At 37.7% G+C, this 22,714-nt stretch overlaps 2 protein-coding genes across 3 annotated transcripts; one reads left to right on the plus strand and one right to left on the minus strand.

The window, feature by feature from the left end:
- The first annotated feature begins 1,289 nt into the window (after window positions 1-1,289).
- RAB5A (RAB5A, member RAS oncogene family) lies at window positions 1,290-19,002 on the plus strand. 2 transcript variants are annotated; one of them, XM_065666045.1, is made up of 7 exons: window positions 1,290-1,551; window positions 3,508-3,652; window positions 7,757-8,004; window positions 11,659-11,810; window positions 12,488-12,610; window positions 14,427-14,520; window positions 17,332-19,002. In XM_065666045.1, exons 3-7 carry the CDS (start codon window positions 7,842-7,844, stop codon window positions 17,445-17,447), a joined length of 648 nt encoding a protein of 215 aa, XP_065522117.1. In that variant the 5' UTR covers window positions 1,290-1,551; window positions 3,508-3,652; window positions 7,757-7,841; the 3' UTR covers window positions 17,448-19,002. The 2 variants fall into 2 exon arrangements, with proteins under 2 accessions (XP_065522117.1, XP_065522116.1); XM_065666044.1 differs by lacking the exon at window positions 3,508-3,652.
- Window positions 18,809-22,641, minus strand: LOC136008873 (uncharacterized). The gene is given in 3 exon segments (XM_065668721.1): window positions 18,809-19,327; window positions 19,329-19,758; window positions 22,604-22,641. Coding segments are annotated over 3 exon segments (759 nt in total). The 3' UTR covers window positions 18,809-19,036.
- Window positions 22,642-22,714: the final 73 nt, after the last annotated feature.

Consider the following 22,714-nt stretch of genomic DNA (forward strand, 5'->3'; position numbering starts at 1 on the left):
TTCCAGTAACAGAGCACCTAAACTATCTCTATTACATTGTACCAGTGATTAAAAAACATTACTGATAGATTTATTAAATGCCTTAACATTTTGGTTTGTTCCTTCAAATGCCAACTATTAGACCTTGTTGAATTTGCTAGACTGAAGAAACACTTAAGACTGTTTTATACAGTCTGTGACCAAGTGACCCTTCTCACAAGGTCAGCAGCTCTTCCACCGTGAGGCAAGTTTTCCAGTCTTCTAACCATTCTTATGACCTTCTAACAATTTCTCCTCAATTTTTTCAGCATTCTTCCTCAGTTACTGACACAGAAAGAGACCTGAGATTACAAAAGCCTCACAAAATACACCAGTAATAAGGAAAAACTATGATGTACATCCAACAATCTCTAAAGCAATGCATGTTATTTAATAATTGCATGTATTAAGTTGGGTTGTTTCTATCCACCTACCAATCAAGATTTGTTCTGTGTTACCAACCTGTTCTCTTAGACTCATTACTGTGAGACTGCTAAAACCTGTTTAAGGCTGTATCAGTGGTTGCTCACTCTCTTAAATTAGTAAATTCCCAACTATAATTCAGATTTCCCTGTTCAGTTCCCTCTTTAAACTCATTTGACTAATAGCTTCGGAAACCGATTCACAAAGCATTAAACCAGACCCTTTCTGCCTGTGTTATACCTGGCACTCCAGCATCCCCTCAGGCTGCACTGCAGCCGCAGTCCCTGCAGGATGGACGTGGAAGGTGCCCCCATACTCCTCGGTGCCGAGGAGAGACAGCAGGGTACAGGACACCCGTCCGATCCCAACCCTGCTGTCGGGCTATCTTTACAGAGACTTACGCGCTCCCTCGGGCCTTACCCGGCCACGGGACAGAAACAAAGACAGCCCGCCCTCCCTCCCTCCCGCACCGCACCGCACCGCACCGCACCGCACCGCACCGCACCGCACCGCACCGCACCGCACCGCACCGCACCGCACCGCACCGCACCGCACCCCTGCTCCCTCAAGAGGCGGTAGCGCCCACCCAAGGCCCTCAGGCAACCCGCCTCGCGCCTCCCCCACAAGCCTCCGCGCGGGAAGGCACGTGGCAACCATTTGGCGGGTATCCGGCCCCCCGTCACGCGCGTGTTGCCATGGTAACGGTCGCCCCCCCCCGGGGGAGGTAAGAGAAAACAAAAGGAGGAGGAGGAAAAGGTGGTAAAAGAAAGTCACGTGACGGGCGGGCGAACCGGAAGCGCATGCAGCGTGCGGGCCGTGACGTGGCGCCGGCGGCGGAAGTGCGTGTGTGTTTTGGTCGGGGCCGAGGCGGTGGCGGAAGTGGCGGCGGGCTGGGTGAGGCACGGCAGCGCCCCCGCCCCTAGCCCCCACCCGAGGAGCCACCTCCCCTCTTCCCCCTCCTCCGCCCACCCTGCCCCGGCTCCTCGCCAGCCACGACGGACGGACTGACGGACAGACTGACAGACGTCGCTGCGCGTCGCCTGCTCTCCCGGCTCCCCTTCCTTCCCCTGCCTTCCCCCGCCCCGCGCACGGCCGCCGTGGCCTGGCCAGGTGAGGAGAAGGAGACGGCGGCCGCGGGCGGGGGTCGTGGGTGCGCTTGTGGGGCGGTGTGGCCCTGGCGATGGGAGGGGAAGGAGAGGGCCTCTGTTGTTCGGGCTCCTGCCTGCCGCCGTCTCTCCAGTGCCTGCCGCCGGGCCCTGCGGGAACCGTGGTACGGGCTGCCGAAGTGGGCAGCCCGGCGTGCGGGAAGGAGAGGCTGGTCTTTCCCTTCCTGTCTCAAAATGGCGCCCCTGATTTTCCCACTTCCCCTTATTCCTGTGCCTGGAAGGGAGCTTCGGGGGAGGGGAGGTTGTGGTGGCGGGGCTTGGAGGGGCTGAGCCCAGGGCCGCGGCGAGAAGAGGGGAGCGAGGATCCTCCCCTGCGTGCGGGCTCTGCTGCAGTCAGTTCTTACAGTCTGGGCCTAGCTGCAGGAGCAGGGTTGTTCCTTTGGAGTCGCTTATGAGAGATAAGGGAGGTAGGGTAGTAGGTTCCTCGCTTTCCCTTTCACTTGCGGTGGGAGGAGGAATGGTGGATCAGGTGGGAAGTAAAATACTCGGACATGTCTCCATCCGGGGGATCACGGCGGGCCTAGTAAACTGGGTATGAGCTGCATAATTGTTGCTACACACAAAGCTAGTATTTAGTGGAGGAACAAACCTATGCCTTCTTATGGAGAGCTAAGTTGTTTAAGAACTATAAAAATGTTCCAAACGACAGGGCCATGAAAGGCTATTCTGTCAGCATTTTCAATTTATTTTTTCTCCTTCATTACCTTATGTCTCTTTTGAAAGTCTGGGGATGGAAAAGAGGCTGAACAGCTAAGTACCTGAAATTATTCAGCTTCTTTCACCTAATGTTCAGACAAGTGGAAAGCATGGTGTCTTTGTTTTTTCCATTTTGGGAGTGACTTTTTCAGAGTTGCAGGCAGGCTAGATTGCATGTGTAATAAAAAATATTAGGAGAAAAGTAGATGCTGGCTGAAGTCAGGTGGCTAGAGACAATGATAGTAGTCATCATTACTTACATGATAAACCAGTTTATCTGAAAGTAATTGGTGCTATACATCATCCATAAGAGCTTATGAGATGGTTATTATCTTTAATGGGAAGGCTATGATTTTCTGGAGTGACTGTTGATTCATTTGTTTAACTGACTGTCTCATTATGCTTCAATGTAAACTGGCTTACATGTGACAGGCATTTGATAGTTATACATATCACTGTCTTGAACACTTCAGTAAGAGGCCACACTGATTCTTCCCAATCTGGAATAGAATGACAAAAATGCTGATTACTAGGAATACCTAAAAATTAAGGGGATTTTGATGCTGCTTTTTAAAACATTCAAGATAGCCCCATGTAAACAAATTTGAAGTAGATGATGGTTGCAACTTCAGCGTTGTATGATCTGTCTGTTCATGAAGTGTGAAAATGTTTGTTAGAAATCATTACACTAGTAACTGTGTTTGTGGTAAGAAACACTATCATTTGCTCTAAAATATAAAAGTGGTGGAATGTTCCAGCTTTAGATTTATCATGATATTTTGTTGTAGTGTTGGTATTTGGTAACTCACTTAATTACATTCATTGCAGAAACAGTGTGAGCTGTCTTACTCTCTTCAGTAGGCTGGCTTTTGTCACTAGTGTTATTTTGATACTTCTGTGTTAGCTGTTTTGTAGTTTCAAGTAGGCACTGATCTGAACACTTCTGTGACTGAACTATGCTAGTAAATTGGGAGTTTGTAGGTATTGGCTAATTTTGTGCACTGACTCAAACATAATAAAATGTGTAGTGATTATTAAAATACATATGACTCTTCTCTTTCATAAATTAAACTTATTAACAGAGACTATCTAAGATCTTATAAATTTCTCTTCCAGACTGAGAATACCCAGCATCTGATAACTTACTTGGTAGGATTAACTTTCCTACTATAGTGCTCCAAACTTTGTTGTTCTGGCATTTCAGCGTGGAGTTACTGTGCCTTTGGGATACTCACAAGAAGAATGAAAGTTCCTACTTCTTAGGACCTATGTATTTGTAGTGGCCAAGACTGCAAAGTGGGCCTTGTCTTATAATATATCATGGAGTTCTTCTGTTACACTCCATAAAAGTAAGAAAATCTCCCTCATTTGTATACATGTGTAGCCATCCATCTAAGACACTTTCATAATATTTTCCTCAGCAGAATTTGGTATAAGTGATTCTCTTAAGTATCCTCCTTAAGAGCTTGATTCAAATCATGGTTGTGTACTTGCTTTTGTGTAGATGAATTAAAATGCCTTATCTAGGTTTTATTTCTTCACATGTTCCAAACACATTGATTACAAAAGTTCGGTTAGTATACAAAAATGGGGGTGGGTAGTGGGTCTTTTCCTGAAGATTTTCACCAAAAGTAAGGATAAAAAATACATATGGCTGCTAAGACCTTTAAGTAAATATTTGTAATTGTCTTGAAAGAGATTTGTCAGAAAAGATGTGAGTTTGCAGTGTGTGTGTCCATGTAGGGTACTGAATGTGGTGTTCCTTTCTTTGATGCTTTTTTTTTTTTTTATGGTTCTCAAAGTTAGTGTGTTACAGGTGGTTTAAGGAGTGGGAGAGTGAATGTGACCTGAGGCTTGGAGTGTATCTGGGGTTTGTAGTGTTGAAATCTACTTCTAAATCCTTGTGAGGCACTATGTTCAGCACAGAAATGTGAAAAGAACAGGCCAAAACCATTCCATAATGGCAGTGTCAAACTGTAGTACTGCTTCTCTTCAGATTAAATTAATATTTTCCTTTTTTTTTTTTTGTGTTTGTATGCTGCCATGTTGTGAACTTAATGAAGAGTTTCAGTATCATCTGAAACTTCAAAGTATGATGATTTCCATATACACTGATACAAAGTGTTAGTGACTTTTTTAATATATCAAAGTCATCTGGATATGCTTTACAGGTTTTCAGTCTTGCATTTTTTTTTTGTAAGTCTGATCTGTTAAAAAGTGTGTGCTGTGACTGTAGTAGGCTTTATTACTAAGTTATTAGATACGTTGATGTGATTATTGAATGAATGATGTTGCAATACATTTCTGGGACTTGCTGGCCTTCTCAGGTAGTGTGATCTCTATCAGCTTGGCAGCTGGTTATTTTTGTACACGGCATCTGAGTGTCTAAAATGATTTCTGGGGAGGGGGAAAGGGTGTTACAAGGGTGTAAACTTTGAAGTTCTGATAACTACAGCTTCTGTAGCTTGGGGATCTGTAAAAATTGATTTAGGTATTTTTCTTGACAGCTTCTTTCAGCTTTGGGTTCTGAAGGAGTTTTGCAAGGGTAGTAATTACTGTTGTGTAAGCGATATAAATCTAAATAACTAAAAACTGTAAATGGCTAGTTGAAACAAATAGATACATGACTTAAATCAGTCTTGGCTGTTCTTCTGTCATACCTTCTTTTGCTCTCAATATGAGAAGTAGCAAATAAAAAAAATAATCGTACCAAGTAACCACTGTAGTGGGTTGATTTCCTTGCTGTATGTCATCTAGAAATCACTTGCTCCAAAGAGTACTAACTCTCATAGTCACTGGATATATCCTTATGTCTGTTAATGTTGCAGAGTCTAGAAAAACATGGGATGAATTAACATTAAAGGGGTTTTAATTTCAGGGTTATCCAAACACACTAAAATACTACAGCAGACACGTGTTTAATTTTAAAACAGAAACAACTTGTCTTCATTACTTCTCCAAAGGAAAAAATAAACAAATGGCTAACAGTGTTTGCAGCTACCTATATTTTGGCCATGCCTTGCTGCTTTCTCTCTTGTAGTAAAATTAGGGAGAGATCAACTGTTAATCACTGGTCTGTTTTTATCCAAGTTGCTCCACAACTTCTGAAGCTTATTTCAGCAGCACATGGAGAGTGGGGGGAAGAGTCTTGACTGAGAACCAACACACCAGCTGGGCATTAATTGTTATATGCTGTAAGGATGAAAGGTCTGGTATTTTTAAAATAACTAGATACATTCCTGTATTCTAAAATACTCAACCAAAATTTGACGAGTAAGAACTTTAGTATGCAGTTATGTTACTTAAAAATAATGGTGGTGGGATATGCAGGGGCTTTTTTTTTTCTTCATAGAAATGTTCTTTCACCGTGATACATTTTCACATGCTTGTAAAAACACTCATCTAAAATTTGATATTTATTAGATCATGTGGTGCAAGTAAAATCTAAAATCTGATGTTTTAAGGATGTCATAATAATCAAACAGAACACAAATTTGGGACACACAGGATACAAGATTGGAATATGCTAAGTATTGGAAGATGCTAAATTGTTTTGAGAGGTGTGGGAAAAGAAGCAATATGGGCAAATAGGCATGTCTTTAAGATGCTGGAAATGTGGGTTTTTTTTTTTTTTTCCAAGATCTATATTCAAGTTCTCTTTACATTGAGAAATAAAATAGCAGTTTTTCAGCTGGTATGTCAGAGAATAAATAAGGGTAAGATTTCTTATTTGTTGCATGGAAATTAGTTTATAAGGGAGTATCTTAGTAGAAGATGGGGTTCTGCTAGAGTGTTAGAAGCACTTTTCAGAAACAAAGATGCTTTGGACTTCTGCTAACTTTATAAAAGGGAGAGTTACGGAGAATGAAAGCTTAGTATCTGAGCTAGGTGCACAGGAAACTGGAATGCTCAAGTGCCTGATGTGTATGCTGACTGGTTTAAAATGGGAAGATGGCTAAAGACCACTGCTTGGATAACGAAGAAAGAGCAAGCAGTCATTTGAAAGTAGAAGGTTTGTTTACCTTTTTGCAACGTATGTTTAAAGCCATTTTCTGCATTAAGAGAATATGCTTTAAACTAACTTTAAACTTGCTTGCATCATAGATGCTAGAAAACCTGTATCCCCATGAAGTGTGTACAATTCAAGTAAATAAGCAACTGGAATAGGACAACGTTATAGGCTGAGTTTGGTTTTTCATTTGTGCTTGGTTCTTGGGGTAGGTTTTTGTGTGTGTGTGTGTGTGTGTGTGTTTTGGGTTGGTGGGGGGGAGGTTTGTTTTGGAGGGGGAGTTGTTTTAGTTTTGTGATTATTTTATTATTATTATTATTATTTATTTTATTTTTTTTATAGCAGAAACACAGAACCAGATGTTTCTCTTACTATGAGCTGAGAGACCATCACTTAGGTGTATTTCCTGTAGGCTCACTTGGAATTTTGGTTTGGGAACTGCGAGGACAGAGAACATAGAAAATTAATATGCTGGTTTTTAATACAGCAATGCCTACCTGCAAAAAATATTGATTTTTCTAATGTTAAGTGTGTAAAAGCATGAATAAATAGAAATAAATAAAAGCTCAGAAGTGATACCAACAAGGACTAAAGGCTTCCCTATTCGTATGAATATGTATTGTGACTTTTTTTTTAAGGAGTTTGAAAAGAGATGAGGCAGACTAAGAAATACACTGTTCATACTTGTTCTTAAAAAGATTTCTGTCGTGAATACTGATCTGCTAGGACATGTGTTAGTATTGGAAATAGCAATTTAACATCAAATAGTTCTGGTGGCTTGCACGAAGTGATCTGGAGTTCTTAATGGTCAAGACAATCCATTTTTGTACATAAGGAATACTTTGTATTTTTGCTTCTCAAAGTACAGTTGTTAACTAGAGAAGGTGCTAACGATTTGTATGTCAAGATCATCTGTAATTTCTGTAATTTAAGGAAATTGCATTTGATAGAATGAGATTTTAGGAAGTATACTTGTAAACAACTTGATGTGGTGATTGAGTTTTCCCAATTTGCTACATTTTCTACCATCCTTTAGTGGTGCTGACTTCAGAATATTGTTTAGGAATAGCAAAATTATGGAAAAATATTATTTCTTAGAATTTGATATTTTACCAGTAATGTGAAAGCCTGAATCTATGTTGTCTTATACTTCAGTCTTGATATGAGAAGAAATAAGAGACTGAAGTCTTGCAAAAAGAAACATAATTGGATTTTAATGCCCTCACTCGAAGCTTTAATGGGAAGTATTGCAGAAGATAGCTGGTTCATTTGTCATAGATGTAGTCTGTAGCTGTCATCTTAACAGCAATGGATAGCTGTACTCTGGACTACTGACTTTGTTAGATATTAGGACAATTTTTATGTAACCATGTTGCATTAGCAAATTGGATTTTTCTTACTTGATTTGTAAATCTGGTATCGCCCACTTTTTTTTCACAAACAGGTTGTTACTAGCAGAAGCATCACTGAGATCTGAATCCTGGAACTTGCTTTCAAGACCTTGAAACAAAGGACTTTCTAATTTGGGCATGGCTAATCGAGGAGCAACAAGACCCAATGGGCCAAATGCTGGAAATAAAATTTGCCAGTTCAAGCTAGTACTTTTAGGAGAGTCTGCAGTTGGCAAATCAAGTTTGGTGCTTCGTTTTGTAAAAGGACAGTTTCATGAGTTTCAAGAAAGTACGATTGGAGGTGAGAAATTTATCCTTTTAATTTGTTTCATGTTGAGTTTATTTCATCATTGCCTTGGATAACCTTGAATGTAATGGCACTTCTAGCATGGGTAGTTGACAGCAAGGACCAACCCTGAGCCTTTTGTCTTTCATTGAGAACTATGACTTTCTAAGCTAAAAGTTGTATGCTTGAACTGCGTAGTTTTAAACATTGGGCTTGATGGTAGCTTTTAGTTGTGGATGGATGTATGGCTATTGTAATTGTGCTGTATGCTTAATGCATGAAATAACTGCTTAATAAGAGTTAAGAACTTCGTTTCTATGAGGGGAAAAAAAAAAACAAAAACAAACCCACAAACCCCCCCCCCCCCCAAAAAAAAAAAACCTCAAAATACCAATACAAAAAACCCAAATCACTGCTCTGCTGCATCTTCCAAAAAGGTTAACTGTGCATCCTGGCTTTGCTTTTGATTTAGGAGAACTTGCTACATTTCTGGATACACCTAACTTTGGTAGTAGTCACAGATTTAATGTGCTGGTTTTAAACTTCTTGACTTGAAAAAAAGACAGGTTCTGGCTACTAGAATAAAAAATATTAGTAATAAAAAAAAATCTGTTTAACTGCGGACAGATTTTTATTCCTTCACCCCCATCAGATTTCTTCTGCTGTATTTGATGTTGAAGTTGCTTGTGCTTTGAGCTGTATTCTTCCTTGGGTGAATTTAAACTTATCCTAAAACTACCTAATGGCATACAGACTTTATTGATAAATATTCTCTAGTAGTGCTTGTTGCTGCTTGCATGGATCAGTCTGTTTCATAATATTTATGTGAAGCCCTTTCAGTGGCCTGTATGTTTTGTTACTCATGAGCAGCTGTGGAAATGTAAAAAAAAAAATAAATATACAAGGCTTGCAAGAATAAATACAAGCTGAACTTCACTGCATTTTTTTTTTAACCCTATTTCTAGCTGTTATGTGTATTTATTTTGTGTATCTGTCAGCTTAAATGGGGAACCACTTTTTTTTTTTTTTTCCTCCTTTAGCAGTCTTACTGGTGCAGCTTCTGGCTTTGTGCATCTTACAATGGCTTTAGATAAGTGTTAGAGTGAAAGGTTTCATTATTTCGTACAGCTGTGTGGTAATATGGAGATCATTCTCAAATATCTACAGTGAGTTAACTTCCCAATATCAACATGGTTTTTAGTTGGAAAACGTCTTTTAAAACTAAGAAATCGAGCAAATTGTTCAATTTCAATAGTCTCCAATTCATTTAACCTCCTTTTTGTTTATTCTTGTTTCAGTGTCAGATAAAAGTAGGGATAATTCAAACACTGTTAACACACTTTAAAATCTCTGCAAAGATTAAACAAGAGCTTAAGTTCAACCTGAGATATATAAAGTTTAGTGCAATCTCTGTATTAACTTGTGCCTCTTCTATATAAAATAAAAACAAGGAAATGCTGTATAATACAGCTGAGAGATATTAAATGGAGCAATGTTTGGGATTCAGAAAAAGTTTGCTATAAAGAAAGCTGTTGAACTCTGTAGCTTGTAGTTGCCTACGGCATAATTTTCTTTGTATACAGAAGGGCCTTTTAACAAAGAAAGGCTTATGTGCATTGTGCATCTGAATAAAAACATCTGAAAGAGAGTGCAGTTAAAGGCAGACATGCTGGATGGTGGTGGCGTGGTTTTGCCACTTCAGACTAGCGGAGCAATCCTTAGTTGCTTAGACAAAAGTATGGCTAGTAAGGATGATAGGCTTTCAGATAATTAACACAGCTGATTAATTGTCAATTTACTATGGTCTTGCAAGACAGAAGAAAGTTACTTTGCAGAAATTAACTGGCATTTTATGGTGGTTGAAATGTTCCTTCCAGCAAAAACACAAGGATGTCATAGAATAAAACCCTTGTTTTTTTTTCTTCTTGTGTACATCCTGTCATATATGGAGCACTAGTACATTCTTCTGTTGGAAAGAACGTCTGTAAGACAGAGTCTACTTGTTAGACATCTTGTCTGTGCCTTGGAGAAATAGAATATTGGGCTGGTTCTCAAGAGGAAGTGGTGTTTTTTTGTCTTTATTTTGGATCTGGGCTGCTTAGGGAGCTACCAAGAGCAGCCTGTTTTACCAGTGCTTGGTTATTGGGCATTTAGAGAGATTTATGGTGATTTAACACTGGAACATCAAAGCCTTTACCTTCTCCATCCTGCCTATTCATCTGTGGTGGATGCTTGTACCCCTGAAGCAGGAACACCTGACCACTTACAACTAGTCAGCTTCTGTATGTGAGTTACAGTGTCCTTTATAAAGCAAGATTGACTTGCTTTTGGTTTACTGTAACGAGTTGAAAGTTGCAGCAGTTTTGGAATGATTCATAAGCTATGATGCCTTGGAGTATGTGGAACAGGGTAACATTCCATGTATGCAAGGGTTATGGGTCAGTGCCTCTTTAGACATTTGATTTAAATCAGCCACAATTTGTCAGTATGCTTAGTGATGACAGTCCCCAGTTCAGCCAAGCAGGGGCCTTGGTATCTCATCAAGCAGAAGGTCTGGAATTTGTGGAAGGAGCAAGGGCAAATCAGTCTGCAGTATTTCACTGAATGTCTGTCATAACTGGAAAAATAACTCCAAGCATTTATGCTGGATTGCTCAAACTTTCATCTAAATTCTTGGAATTGTTTCATTTTCTGCTGTGTATGTACTATATCTGGGCAAACAACATGACTATAAAGCAGGTGATCAAGACATCTTGTCAGATAACTGTAATGCTTGTGTGCTTATTTTTAAACTTCAAAAGCTAAAGTAGAACAGATGGCTGAGTTAAAGGGTTAAGAGAACCCAGTAGAAGGAGATTGTTTCAGGCTTTTTTCTTAGATTCTGCCTTAGTTTTGTAATACGGGTTTCTGCATTATGTGGGTACTCACCTTCACATTTCTCATATGTACCTTAATCTGAATGGAAGATCTTTACTGGGAGTAACTGTTTGAAGACTTGGAATAAGTTATTTGTCAGTTTCTGTAATTAGAAGACCATTACTTATGGTAATGCATTCAGCTGTAGTGGTGATGGGTGCATATTTCCCTCAAACTGTAGGCTGTCAAAATTATGCTGAAATTCCTGAGATCATTTGCAAAGTCAAAAATATGGCTGCTTTAAGAACAAGAACTTTCGAGAAGTGATTTTTTTCCCTTCTGTACCCATTAGCTAAACTGGAGTTGTCAGGAGGTAAAAATCGAGGCTCTGAGATACTATTCAAGTAACGTAAATGTGTAGAACTGTAAATATCTGAACAGGTAGATTATAGCACGATGGGATGCTGTTGCTGGTACTCTGCATAGTCTGTTGAAGCAGGATGAAATGTATGTAGAATACTTAAAGGAAGACTTATGGTTACTCTGATTCACTGTTCTAAAAAAAAAAAAATAACAAAAGCGAATTGTTTCCCATTACTGTCTTATGTATTCAATTTGTGGAAAGACTAGTTGTTTAAATAATTGTTTTGTGTTGATCAGCTACAGTCTTATCAGCTAATGCTTGCTTGAAACCTGCTGTGTTTTGATAATAGGCTTGAATTAAGGAAATCATTTGCATCTCTGAATATAATTTTGTATGAATATAGAGATATAAGTAGACTTCTGGTTTCAGCACCTCTGTCTTTTTTGTAGCTGCTTTTCTAACCCAGACTGTATGTCTCGACGATACAACAGTAAAATTTGAAATTTGGGATACAGCTGGGCAAGAGCGGTACCACAGTTTAGCACCCATGTACTACAGAGGGGCACAAGCAGCTATAGTGGTATACGACATAACAAATGAGGTAAGTACTTTATTAGGGAGGCACAAGGGGGATTTGGAAGTTAGCAGTCTTGCACTGATCTTTCCTTAATTTTTCTTGGTGACTTCTGTGAATCAGTTCATCATTTAGTAGAATTGTTTCAATTGGAAGGGACCTTTAAAGGACATCTTGTCCAGCCCACCAGCTGTGGGCAGGGATATCTCTCACTAGATCAGGTTGTTCATTTCATATTGGACTATGTGATGTTAAATTGTGTAGGTCAGATAGTTTCACTTTTTTTGGTAAAATGAGACTTCAAAACCGAAACCTTCAAAAACCCCAGAAACCCTGTTCCATAATGAACAGTGCTCAGTAGTAAGAAAGTATTTTGAGACCCTTTCATAACCTTGATTCTTGTAGAGAAGAAACTAAAATTCCCATTTTCTGTCTTAACCACTTCTCTTTCCTTACTCTGTCTACATAAAGATCTTCCTATCTTTACTTACTTTTTCAGCATTATCCCAGCTAAGCACACTTGAGGACTAAGGTAGGAATGTTTTGTTTAAAAAGCTCAGTTGGCAAGTTGCAGTGTCCCTTTGGACAAAAGTAGCAACCTTGCATTGGCTTTTGGTTTGAAGTATAGATAACAGAGATAAGGATAATAAGTGAGTACAAAAGTGTGGTAAAACTCAGTTGCATTATTTTGCAATCATTAACAGGAGTCCTTTGCCAGAGCGAAAAATTGGGTCAAAGAACTTCAGCGACAAGCAAGTCCTAATATTGTAATAGCTTTAGCAGGAAACAAAGCTGATCTAGCTAACAAAAGAGCTGTGGATTTCCAGGTATGTGCATAACTTCTGTTTATATATATAGCATTTTGTTGGAATAGAAAATAAACAAACCTAGAAGCTTATATGCATGGCCTAGCTAGCTGTTATAGAGGTCATGCTGTTAAATATAAATGTCAACTGAAACTAATTAAATTATACATGCTACTGAAAAATCTATACAAGTAATATGAAGCAATAGACTTTTTGAATAATTAAATTTGAAGAATTACTAATCTATTTGCATATTTTTAATGCTGATTGAAATTCTGTTCTTTGTGACCTCTCCCTGTCTTCTACCTGAAATTACCAGTAACTAGAGTTTCAATGGATGAGACAGCAGTAAACTCTCAGTGCAAACCGTTCTTGCTGACTTGTCAGCAGGGGAATTTTGATTATTATATGTTGCAAAGCTGATTTAATTTGCTTAACTTTCTTAGGCTATACAGCTGAAGCAGTGTTCAAGACTTGTGCTTTTCATAGCATTTTTTTTAGTTTAGTGGATATATCTGTGCTTTCACATTTTATCTTCTGGGAAGTTTAAGCAAGTCATCAGAGCATAACTTCCCAAGCATAGAAAGCTTGCTGCTGGTGCTTCCGGCCCATTCATGATTCACTGAATTTGAAGTAAGATCATATTTATTACTTAGTTAATTCTCTTACAGTTTTAATCTGGTTTTGTGGTCACTGTATGAGATACTGCTATGTATAGTAATGATTTTTTTTGTAACTGTAGGAGTCGAACTATGAAAGTTAGCATTGTTTTAGGTATCTTTCTGCTAGAATTCAACTCAGTTATTTAATTTTATACTTCCATGTCAATTTTTAACACAAAGCTGTGTGATAGAAGAACTTTGTTTTGCAAAAATTTGTGGTATTTAACAAATTTCATACATACATGCAGTCAAAGACATTCTCACATTTAATTACTGAAGTAGAACTACCTTTACTATTTTTTGTACAATTACAAGAATAATATTTTTCAACTGTTCAGTTTTTTGTTAATGTAGATTTATGGGCTCTTCAGGCTTGACAATCATTTCTCTTTGCAAAGCACATTTTAGATTTCTAGGTATTTGTTAGTGTGTTATTTCAGGTACAGTTACATAGATCTTAGCAGATGTCACTTAAATGAATGCATGTATAATGCTGTAGATCTTTTTTCATCATAGGCGTTCTGCAGTTTGTGCAGAGATCCTATTGAATGCAAAGGCAGTTACGTAACCATAAAAAGCTGGAGATTCTCAGCTGAATTGGCTAACAGGAAGTGACAAAAATGGGAAACTCTATAAACTGTGTTTCAGATCAAATTCAGACTGAAAAGCATTACAAGATATTTAATACTGCTCATTTGTTTTATAGTTGTGCATTTCTGTCAGGATAATGAAACAGTTCTGATCCATCTGCCTCAGTGGTTGAAAGATTCAGGATAGCTCACAAACTGCCTTCTTTCCCGCATGATGATAAACTTTCTGGCATTTGATGGCACTTTCCAGAGCTTATTTGTTCTTGCTATCACAGCTAGTGTTCTGCATCAGGATTGTCTTTTTAATAAATATGTTTTTATTATTTAATTTTGCCTGAGATTTTTCCATCTGGATATTTTTAAGATGAGTAAGGAATTTTTTAAGATTGGATTTCTAAATGTTGAGCTGCTTGATGGAATTATAACTTTCATAACTGATGAATAATGCATTGCCACGCAAGTGTTTCAACAAACTTTCTTTCAAAATGGTATAGAAATTGTTTCTTAGTAGCAATAAAAGTACAATGTGTAATGACAGATTATTTTCTTCTTAATGAAGTAAGGCATTCTTATTCTCACTTTCAGGAAGCACAAGCTTATGCAGATGACAACAGCTTATTGTTCATGGAGACATCTGCCAAAACATCTATGAATGTAAATGAAATATTCATGGCAATTGGTGAGTTTATGAACAATCTGTGAATTAAAGGGAATTGTTTTAATGCTATTTATACCATCACAATATTCCTAACCCAAGGTCTTTGTTTTTTACCCAAACCACTTCTGGCACTGAAGTTTCCTTAGTCCCTTTCATATCCTTTTTGATGTTTAGAAGCGTGAACATCTTCAATTTAGTTGAAGTACAGTTGCACAGCTCTTTTGTGAAGCACAAAACCACTTGGATTAACTTGGAATGGCTAAGATAGGTTACTTCTTAATTCTGTCAGCAAGTTCCATATACCTATTTTGATGTCATTATGAAAACTTGTACTGCTTCAAGTTCAAAGCAAAATTAAGCTTTAGTTGTTGTATACAAAAGCCACCTTTCCCATGGTATAGGTAAGCTGTGTAAAGCTATTTGTGGTTTTCTTAATTGTAAGATGTACTTGGCATTTGTTAATCAAATTAATGTAAGAATGTAAATGAAAGTGTATAAATGTGTGTCTTTTGATGATATGCTGTTTGCAGCAGATTCCACATGGCCTGGGATAGGTACAGAATCTAGGATAATGTATCTTTTATGAGACAGTGGTAATTGAAGCTGGAAGCATTTCAAAATGAGAGAATGATAATGGACTTCCTTTAAAAAAAAAAAGTCAAGTACTAATTTTGGTCTAAACAAAATATTTGCAAAATATACTTTTGTGTCAAAATTTTGTTTGAATTCCAAATGCAGCTACCTGAAATCCAGAAGTTGTACCAAAGATGATAATGTGTGCTTAAATTCAATGTCCAAGTAAAGGAATCTGCCTATGAAAATTAAATCTACTAGTATACTTTTAGCCCTAACATAACCTTGGGGATTTCTGTAAAGATGCTAACATGTCATAGTAAGCATAAATTGTCAAGAAATTTTGTGTATTCCATTGAAAGACATGAAATTGGAATTTACTGCTAATAAATTTTTTTTAAGTGGAGGAAAAAGAAAACATATGTTTTTAGGCTTGTCACCAACCTATTTAATAATATTCTTAATCACAGTAGTGGCTCTGCTACTGGGGAATAGCAATATGTAGTGATAAATAACCTTATTAAATCTGTTCTGTATTTTGCACTACTATGACCTCTCTATTCTACTTTTTTTCTGAAAAACAGCATTGATCTCAAAATTAAATGTTTTTAAAGAGCACTTATCTTCTACTTTCCAAGGCAGTAAAGCAGAAGTTAATTTGTGGTGTGGTTCAAACTTCCAGCAGATACAAATTAAATTATTGCTATAGCAACACTTTATAACAAGTACAATACTGGGGGGAGAACACATAACTGTGTGAGTGGAAAGTATATTTTTCTCGTAAGGGCTCAAGATAGGCCTGCTCAATTACGCTGTTCTAGTGAAATTTTAAAATGAAGTTCTTTAAAGGTGCACTTTGCATCTTGGTTTGTGTTTTTAGAAAAACAACACAGTAAAATTAATCCCTAAAATCTGATTATTTTTTTTCATTTGTTGTATCAGCAGTAATTCTTACCTCCCCATATTTTAATGAAGTATGCAAAGTAAATTTGAGAAAGCAATTCCTAATTAGTACCTGGGTCTTTTGTCTGCAAGGTTAGTTGTCCATGTAAGTATTCTTTCACATCAGTGGGTGAAATTCAGATTGTTAGTGCATCAGAACAAGATCTGTGCAGTATTAGACCCCAAAAGAAAATCTTATTGAGGATATAAGTATTGCATGAAACTTGGAATTGCCTTTTGAACAACATCGATGCAGTTCTCAGGACCGTGTGTGAATACGATCTTCAAAAATGGGAGAAAATGAAAAAGAACATCGACAGAATGGAGGGATACAGGCTACAGCTGCTTGTAAATAGACCTCTTTAGAACTCATTCATAATTTAATTCATCTTAATTTACAGTTCTACAATCAAAAATGACAGTGCTATGATGGCATTTTTCTACTGGTGCTTTGTCCCTTTCTACTGTCAGCAGCTTAGTATCACTTGAACTCTTAGGTTCTATCACAAAACTGTAGAACAGCCCTAATTGTGTACTGTGCTGGTTATCTGGCTGTTACACTTGAGTTTCATTCCTTTTAGGAAAAGGTATTCTTTAACAAGCTAGCCAAAGAAATTTGGAGTTGAAGCATGCAGCCAGGCTGTAGATCAGGGATGGTTGTTGGGTCTTAGTAGCATGGACAAGACAGCCCCATGGAAGTCCTTTGTGTGGAACTTAGAAATTTTCTGGTGGAGAGAAAGCTAGGAAGAGCTACTGCTCAGAAAGGTAACATTTGTCACCCTATTTTTCATGTCAGGACTGAGGGGGGTACCCTGGAGCTACAAGGGTAACAAAGAAATTATCGGTCAATTGACTCATAAGAGCTGAAGAAAAGAAAGCTCGAAAAAGGCAGAGACTTGATCTAGTGCTGAGGGCCATTTTAAATGCAGATATTTATTCTGGCTAGAGAGTGGGGCAATATTTTGACACATTTCTGTCTGTCTGCATTTTGTGCATTTTCAATTGTTTTGTATATTTTAGCACTAGTGCCCTGATCTTAAAGACTGTGTAGGTGGATTCCCACAAGACCCGTTGTTTACTGGCATAGCATACCTGAACAGATACACTTTACTGCTCAAGTTACTAATGCATTTCACTTGAAAATCATATATAAGGTAGTTTATCATTGAGAAGGTGTCATCTATCATTACCAACACAGTGAATCAAACAGGTTTTTATAGTGATTATATTGATATGCTTATAGAGTAATAAAGTGTTGACTGTGTACTCAGGTGACTTAATCCAGTTTTAACTCTCCTTGTTTTGTTGATTTCATAGCAAAAAAACTGCCCAAGAGTGAACCACAGAATGCAGGAGCCAATTCTGCCAGAGGAAGGGGAGTAGACCTTACCGAACCCACGCAACAACCCAAGAGTCAATGTTGTAGTAACTAAAACATCAATTGCTTTAAACTGTTCTGAATATTCTTCTGCTTCCTAACTGTTAATAACCATGGAATTGGAGTGCTTAACCTGGCCCAGTACAGCTTCCAAACAGCGAAGAGACTTACGGTAATAGTCAAGTTCATGATACAGGGTTTTCTTTTGACCTAAATTTTTAACATGCATGTATCCACCACTGGCTCTAATGTTTCAGCAGTAGAGGAGAGAAGGAAGTGGAATAAACTTCCTTCAGTTTAAAGGTTTTAAAAATCACTTAGAGGTGTAGAAGAACTACTCTCTGTGGACCTGATTGGCCAGTTCCTTTAGCCTCAATACTGATTACTGTTATAACAAATAGAATTGGGACTTTTCATAATTCTTAATTGTGCTTTAAAACCTTTTTAGAAACAGGGTTTAAAAATTACTTAAACTTATTCACAGTATTCATGCAACCAGTTGTTTTTGCAGGTATCCACTGTTCAGTTATACATTCCATAGTTTAATAATTTAATTACAAATAATACTTGCATTAACAATTTTAAGAACCCTATGCTTGCAAGAAAATGGAGTTCTAGTTGGTACACTGTATGTAAATTATATCAGTCCAGTTAGTTATCTAAAGAAATTAGCGATAAATCAAGCTTAACTTCATTTCTAATCTATTCAGAGGGTACAGACCAGTCAATTCAACTTTGACTTAGGAACTTTTTTTCATTTTTTATTTTTTTTCTTCTACAAACTGTAAGAGCTCTTCAAGTAAAACCACAACAAACTTGGTGTCTGTGACTTCTTTCTTGGTTTTGATCCCTTGGTCAAACCTTGATTTCTTGGTTTTGGTCATTACAGTTTGTTTTTCCCCTAAGGAAAAAAATAGTGCACTAACAATTATGTACATCCAACTTGATTTTAAATTTGGGTATTAATGTACTGTAAATAGGTACTCTGCATTGTAGTCTACATTTGTTTAATACTTTCTGTAATATTTAAGAGTTGCTTAAAGGTATACAGAATGTACAGTTACTTAAAGCTAACTTTTTTCCTCTCTAATCAAAGGGGGTTCTAAGTTCTTCCTTTATGGCTAGAACAGTAATAAATGATGCTCCTGTATCTGTAACATAAGTACTGCTGTCTGTCAGTAATGAACTTTGCAACTTTGTTTTCCAAAGTACATTTTATTTTGATCTGTCCAGTATATTGCACTAATTCTTTTAGTTATTTTCATTATATGAAATCTACCAAGTGTGTCAGAAGAGATGAATTAGTCTATTTAAATGTTGAACTGATAGCAGAAACTTACTTGTGCAGATTTTAAATTTGCAGTAATCTGGGTTTAGCAAGGAAAATGGCAGTTCACCAGTGTTTAGTTTTATATTGAGGTGCTCAGGTTTGAATAAAGTGGTTTAAAAAAAAAGAGATTTTTGATTACTGTTTCTTACTGAGAATTTCAGAAGGTTTTATTGCGTTTGCATAGTTCCAGACGAGGTGTCTGATTTACTGTGTGGGTCAGCATTTAAGATGATTGCAAGTAAATTCATGACACAGATAAATAAAAGCTTGTACTATAATATACTGTGGCACTCCAGTTATCCTATGATTAATTTTTAAGTGCTGAGGTAATTGAGTATCTTATCACACCCATTTAGAACTACCATCAAAATACTAATATATTTTGAACCTGCAGCTACTGCACTCTTTACCAGTTGGTCACTAACGTAGCTTCCCGCATTGTCATAGAGTGTCTCAGAGGTGCCTCTTCCTGCAGTTTGTGATTTGCAATTAGGCAGGTATGTGTTTGTGTCCTCTTCAAACTGTGGTGGTGGTCTAGAACCCACTGGTGATACGGTCATTAGCAGCCTTGGTCTTGCAGGTTTGTCACAAAATATCTTGGAGTCCATTTTTTTCTGCTAGTTGTGGACTTGAGTCATAATTACATAGGTGTGCTTTTGTATCCTTGGGGGGCTGGTTCATGTCTTTAGACCCTATTGCCAGTATGTTCTCTTGCAGCTGTTTGTGGGTACAACTTTGACCTGTTGCACAAAAAGCATTGGTGTCTGTTTCTTGCTCTGCAGCCTGTGACTGTGGCTGAAAACTGTTACATAGATGAACTTCTCTGTCCTCAAACTGTTTCAGTTCTTCAGAACCACTTTGTGTGCTAGAATCGGGCTGGTTTATATCTCTGTTCCATGAATTTACTTCATTCTTACTGAACAGAGACAGTTCTGGATCAGGTTGGTTTTTGGTGGTGTGGTTTTTTTTTTTGTTTTTTTTTTTTTTTTTGTGGTCATCAGTTTCTGAAGAAATTTCACTTTGCAAATAGTTCCTTCTAAAATGTGAGTGTGTGATTTCAAAATACTATGGCTGAATGAACTAATCAAGAGTTTTGGATTCAGAGCTGTATATAGCAGTGTAAAACTTTTAGTACCTGAAAGTAATTTGGACATCGTGTAGAATTTACAGTTTACTAACATGATGCCTTAAACCTTTTCTCCAGTTAAGGGACACAAGGGAGCAAGAGTTCGCATGGTTGTAAGAAGCCAAGGACTAACTTCTTTCCTTTAGTACAAATAGGGACTTTACCTTTCCATGGACACTGTTGAAATCTGCAGGATGAGAATGAAAAGTCTTAGAAATTGCATTGCTGCAGGTGGCTAGTCTTGTCAAACTTGAGTGCAGAGCATAAAGGAAAGCAGCTCTGAGACAAAGTGCTGTATTGAGATCCTCTGAGGCTATGCTGGGAGATCATTTTTGCTTTAGAGGAGGTTACTGATCTGCTCCCATGTGTTGGCGTAAGGACAAAAGTGATGTCTTACAGGAGGAACTTGAGTGGGATGGCAGATTTCCAGACATTAAGCTGGCTTCAGTGTGTCCATTTATATTGTATTTTAATACCATCTGGCTAGACTAGGGCTCAGATCTCTGAAAAGTGTTTATAAGTAGGCACTGCTTATACAGTAGTTGTATTTCTTGGGCAGTATTGGCATTGTCTTGTATAGGAGACTGCTAAATGTAGTCTGCGAAGGCAGATTTCTCTGGGAGGTAATTGAGAATATCAAACCGGAGGGCACACCTTTTTCAGTAATTATAGAGTGTAGAGGCCTTAAGTTATACTGTGTGAATGTTTCCTTGTGCTTACTCCCTGTTTCCTCTGATTTTTGTGGAGAGCTAGATGATTGTCTGAAATTTCCTTTGAACCCTTGGAGTAAGACCACCAGCTATAAACCTAACAAAGGGCATAATATAACCCGTGTGGAACAGTTTGGCTACAAGGAAGAGTAAAATCTGGATGCTTCTGGATACAAGTCTCTTTTCTGCAAACCAGAGACAGGGCAAAAGAATTCACAAAATCTAGCTGACCTGTCAATGTGGGACTAAATGAAGAAGACAAAGTTGGCCAATGCCACTATCTCCTGTTCTGCCTATCTGACTATCCTTTTCAGTTGCTTACCTGGTGCTGAAGGAACATGGTTATACTTCCGTAAGAACACATTCCTGAGGGGCGGGAAAATGGAGCTTGATGTTGTATAATTTTTCTTTGATGTAATAACAGTTGGAAAATTAAGTGTATTAGATTAAATAAATGTGTATTTAGCAGTGGTTCAAAAATGTGGACTTTAATCTTAAAATGTTTAAAGTATCTCTTGTCAAGACTTAACTCATTAACAGAGATTGAATTTATGATATCTTTTATTGCAGCCAGCATAAAAGAAACTTTATCTGGGAGGGAAGGATGGAAGCTGGTAACTAGAATCAGAAGACTCCGGTTGGGTGAATTCTTTACCAAATTTTCTTACCTTTATCTTGCCTTTCAAGCTCATTGTAAGAGAACCAGGTTGCTTCCCTAATAAGATGAAAGCAAATGCATCTGAAAACATTCCCACCTTTTATATGACAATACTGTACTCCATTAAAGGTGTGACTGCATATCCTGAAAGAGTACCTGAGCTAGTGCTAAACCACCAGTTTTGATACCCACAGTGAAATTCAGGTAGCTGCAAAATTGGTTGTTTGAGGTAGAAAAAGAATGATCATAGCAACAAGCATTGGGACAAGGGAGAGTAAGGGGGAACAGGGACAGACCAGTTAGGCGGTTCAGGGTCAGTGCATGTTCAAGTTGGTTTTTAATGTTTGTCACACCGGCAGAGGGTTGCATGTTGTTGTTCTTAAAATATATTTTCTTCTGGAATCAGTTTTTCCAAATATGGAATGCGATTATTTTTTGCCTCATAAAAAAAAAATGAAGCCTCTCAAATGATTTTTGCTTTCCCCACTGATCTTTGACCCTCCTAATTTCAGTCAAATTCATATGAAGAAATGCGAAGAAATCTTTCAAGTTGTGTGAATACACTCATCTGAAGAGGGAGTGCCCCGCTGCAGTATTAGCACACTCCTTACTAATGCCTGGGGGGTGTGATAGAAAAATACTATAGTGCTGGGCATGTGTTTCAGCAGAGACTGGAAGATGCTACAGAACATAACTGCAGTTAAAATACAAAAACCATTTGAAACTATTCATCTTTTTATATATATATATATATAAAATATATATGCTATATAAATATATTTATATATTAATATGTTATATAGAATGTTAATATATATAAAATAATCTGCTTCTATACTCCTTTATGGAACAGCAAGCATTTTGCTTGTAATCTTACAGCTGTCTAATGTACACAAGATAACTGGTAACGAAAATCACCAAGTGGGAAGATACAATGACTAGGGTTGCTAAGAACTGCAAGAGCTTCATCTACTGTTGCCTGCAGCAGGGCTGGGTGGAGAAGCAGTATCAATGTTTCTGACTGTAATTAATAACTGATTTTTCCACACTATAGAAAGGCAAAGCAGGATTCTGTGTCATATGGAAATAGGTCTGAATAGATCTTTGTTAAAAACAATAAATAATAACCAATTCCTATTTCAGAAATTGTCAATTGAGAACGTCCCCACAGATCATGCTTCCAGTTTGTTGACAGCAAAATGTGGTGGCACTTAGTCTCATGAAATAAATTGATAAACAATAATTTAAGCATGTTTCATTGACACGAGATTTATCAGATCTAAAATAGTTTGATTTCTGATAACTGTCTTTCATGTTAGTAAATTGACTTTACTGCTTAACTCATAATATTTACTGAGGCTACTCATCTAATAAGCTTAAAACTTACTGTCTGGTACCAGTATCAGTTGTAAGGGAATTTGTCATGTCTCCTTCATGTTGTCAAGTTAAAACATTTGCTCCTTTTTATCTCCAGCTATCTACTGCCAGCAAACTTTTG

Source organism: Lathamus discolor, chromosome 2, assembly GCF_037157495.1.
Source record: "Lathamus discolor isolate bLatDis1 chromosome 2, bLatDis1.hap1, whole genome shotgun sequence".
In the NCBI taxonomy this organism is placed as follows: domain Eukaryota; kingdom Metazoa; phylum Chordata; class Aves; order Psittaciformes; family Psittacidae; genus Lathamus; species Lathamus discolor.

What these genes read in the sequence shown, in the direction of transcription:
- RAB5A (XM_065666045.1), top strand. Translation starts at nt 7,842, where the DNA reads ATGGCTAATCGAGGAGCAACAAGACCCAATGGGCCAAATGCTGGAAAT. An exon ending in TATACGACATAACAAATGAG is followed by an intron (nt 11,811 to 12,487) that starts GTAAGTACTTTA and finishes AATCATTAACAG; the next exon opens with GAGTCCTTTGCCAGAGCGAA. An exon ending in TGAAATATTCATGGCAATTG is followed by an intron (nt 14,521 to 17,331) that starts GTGAGTTTATGA and finishes TTGATTTCATAG; the next exon opens with CAAAAAAACTGCCCAAGAGT.